This window comes from Poecilia latipinna, unplaced genomic scaffold (assembly GCF_001443285.1).
Source record: "Poecilia latipinna isolate Pla-1442-1.1 unplaced genomic scaffold, P_latipinna-1.0 Scaffold135, whole genome shotgun sequence".
NCBI classification, from domain to species: domain Eukaryota; kingdom Metazoa; phylum Chordata; class Actinopteri; order Cyprinodontiformes; family Poeciliidae; genus Poecilia; species Poecilia latipinna.
Window position 1 is genome coordinate 397,733 of NW_015112751.1, and position 3,412 is coordinate 401,144.

At 41.3% G+C, this 3,412-nt stretch overlaps 1 protein-coding gene across 1 annotated transcript in view; it reads right to left on the reverse strand.

Moving 5' to 3' along the window:
* Positions 1-1,918, reverse strand: part of LOC106945235 (doublecortin domain-containing protein 2) — a 37,660-nt gene extending 35,742 nt beyond the window's left edge. Inside the window, exon 1 of the mRNA XM_015028791.1 lies at positions 727-1,918. Within this exon, the coding sequence (XP_014884277.1) occupies positions 727-1,013 (287 nt within the window). The 5' untranslated portion in view covers positions 1,014-1,918. The remainder of the gene's footprint in view (positions 1-726) is intronic.
* Between the last annotated feature and the right edge of the window lie 1,494 nt (positions 1,919-3,412).

Consider the following 3,412-nt stretch of genomic DNA (forward strand, 5'->3'; position numbering starts at 1 on the left):
GAGCATTAAATGAATAAATATTTTTCACAACTTAGACAACATTTAACTTACAACTCTGACAATATAATTTCATATCCTGTAGTGCTCATGATGACTTAAGGCCTGTGATTTAGAACATGAATTCAGAGAGCAGGTAAAAAAAAAAAGTTCATTTTTATAGAGTTGCTCCCTTCTGTTCATTTTCTCCTGTGCTCTAGGTTTGTATGTGTTTGGAGTACAACATTAACAAACTTGAGCAAGTGTTTGCAAGAAATAGATTGCAAAATATAGATTAAGATCCTGTATGCCTTAAGTCTAGAATGCCCTGCATATAGTCAGTGCTGGTGTTTATTCGCATAACTCCTTATGCTTCCACATTAAACTCTACAGGCTACTTGAATGTGCGGGTCTAATAATCTTATCCATAAGTCCACTTATTTTTAGGCCAATGCTTCTCTTCAGGCCTGATCTCATCAAGCTGTGACTCAGCACTCAGCAAAACTGTTGAGTCACAGTAAATGTTAATACCCGGATTCAGTCAGCAGGTCTGAATGCTGAGCGTCTGTCATGAATGCATTGTTGCTTATCCCTACAATGACTGTGAAACCCAGTTATTATAACCAAGGATCTCAAGTGCTGATAATTAGCTGTAATTTATAGAGCGCGCGCTTCGCAGCACAGCGGATACGTCACACAGGGTTATCCAACAGCATGCACGAGACGTTTGATTCTTTGTATCTTTCTTACTCGAGCTTTTTGAATTTCTCTTTCCCCGCAGCGACGTACTGCTCCCCGCTCTGCAGGCTCTCCATGCGGTCCACCTTGTGCCCCCCTCTCGGCGTGTAGATGTTCCTCACCGCTCCGAACGGAGCCTGTATCCCGCCGGTGACCTCTCGCAGCAGCGTCTCGAAGTTACTCACTCTCTTCTCATTGATAACTATCCGTCTTGCCTCGTAGTAAGGGTCTCCGTTCCGGAACATGAAGACGTTCTTCACCACGGGCTGCGAGAGAAAGTTTGGCTTCTCGGAACCCATGTCTGCGCTGGGGGAAACAAAACAAGAACTACGACAAAAGCGCGACTGAGAAAGAAACCCGTTAAGATAGAGTCATAACAAGCAGCTCCCCGCTGTGAATCGCACGTCTGTGTGCCATGACAATGTAATCAGAGCTGATCCATCCTTGCCAGATCTTTACGGTTTGGTGGAGGTGAGCATTAAAACGCAGCGCGCAGGTATCCAAACAGCGCTTTGAAAGGTCAGTCAGGGAGAGTTTAGTTCTTTAAAAGTAACGTCAAGCGTTCGGAATATTGCTTCAAAGTTGAAAATAGCAAAAGTCCACAAATTTCACGGCTTCTTGTACACTGCAAGAGGACCGATTCTCCGTGCTGCGCTACAGGTGGTTGTACAGCCGGTGTCCTGCTGCAGTTTCCTCCGCTCTGTGACCCAGGTGTCTTGGGAACTCATCTGTTGGGACATGTCTTCGGGAACACGTTGTTCTGTCACAGATTGGATGGGACTTTCTTATCATCAAGTGGCCAATTATGAACCAATGGGCAAAAGACTCAACTATTCAACATTGGTGACAATGCGCTCCTGTAAATAATAAAAGGTGCAGTCGGTGGGGTAAGAGAGATGATCTGGGACAACGATGCAAGCGGATGTGCAAGACCTGAGTATGTCCCTTGCAGCCATGCGAGAAGATAATTGGACACCAAGGGACCTGGAACCAGAGGGTTCCCAGTGACATCCTGAAAGTGGGACACAAAACATGTTTGTTTTGTGAACTTTAATTGTGTTGCGCAACAACAGGAAGAACACTGTGTCCTTTGGCTTCTCCTCGCTGTCAAAAGGAATATGGAGGCCTTCAAAAGTCAGTGAAATGTATAAGGGACATTACATGCCTTGGTTGTTGGTTTTATCCAAAGGTCTCACATTGATATTTTTGCATGGATAATAGTGACCTAAAAACTGCTGTATTGAGAAAAATAAATAAATAACACTTTGAAAGTGACATATCAATCCGTCACCAGGTCCATTTTAACACAACAGAGTGAGTTATGAGGATTGTTTTTTTTTCAGCCTCCAAGAATTGACCAGATGAAATGCACATAATGAGATAATATGAAGAATTGTTATGGTGCACTGTATTTACACTCTGAAGTCAGATCTTCTGTAACCCTGAGCCAGAAAAACAACAAAGCGACCTCTGCAGTCAGAAATCTGACTGCGAAAGTCGGAGCTCACCAAGTGCAATATGACTGCCATGCATGCTACGTCTAGTGAAAGTCGTAGGTATACCGTGTGTATAATTATTAGACAAGTGGGTATTTTAACCACATCCTTATTCTTGGGCATATTATTTTCTAACTCTAAGCTGGATAAACTTGAATGCTTAATGGATTTAAGCACATATTGTGTATCTGTGTAATGAGGGATGGTGAGGCTTAAGGAGGTCAACACGCTATATCAAGGTCTGCATCATTATTAGGCAGCTTTTTCTAAATAGCTGCCAAATAGATAAAGAGATTTATCTGACTGAAAAAAAAATTAAAAAATCTCTCAAAGGGATGAAGCACTCACAAAAATTAAGATATTAGGCCGTGATCACAGAACCTTTTTAATGCAAATAGTCAAAAATCTACATACCTTTCCTTAGTATTTGGGACAATGGCCTGTTAAGCAACATGTCTTTTATCAGATTTTATGAGTGTGTTTTCCTCCTCTCGGTAACTCGCTGGAATTTTGTCCCACTCGTCCTGAGAGAAATTATGTAGCTGATTTAGGTTTGTGCAATCATATGCTTATAAAGCCGTGACATGAGAAACTGGGGCATTCCCGAAGTGTTTAAAGGCATAATCTATTCAAAGTTCTGACTTTGAACAAAGTAATATCTATTTGGCCAGTAGAGGGAGGTGTACACAAAGTAGAAGATAAAGTAAGCATACGGAAGCTATGTTTGAGGTCTCATTTTACCACTTTATAGTGTGTTTTGTGAAGCACTAAAACAAATAAATAAGTAAATTAATGTATTAATTGATCACTGCTCTCTCAATTACAAACCATATACAGTTTAGTGCAAACAGCAGTCCAATGACTAGATTTTAGCCGTTTCAAAATCCTGTCATCTATAATTGCTAATATTTATTTGGTAACAATGTGCCCCAATTTGCTGGTTGCTGAAAGTGTCTATCCTCTTTGACACAGTCTCAAGACAAAAAGAATAACCTACGCAGCAACTGCAAACAAAGTTGCGTTTCCTCCTGCCACTCCTTGTGCGTATATTTTCAGTTTCAACATCAGTGGCAAGACATGAAATTATACATAATCGTTTTGTTTATTGGGTGCGATAATGGCACCTTTTAAACCATATCCTTGGATGGGGCTAAATTGCCTTGCAATTGCTCTGGGCTGACAACATTTGGAAAATCCTCACA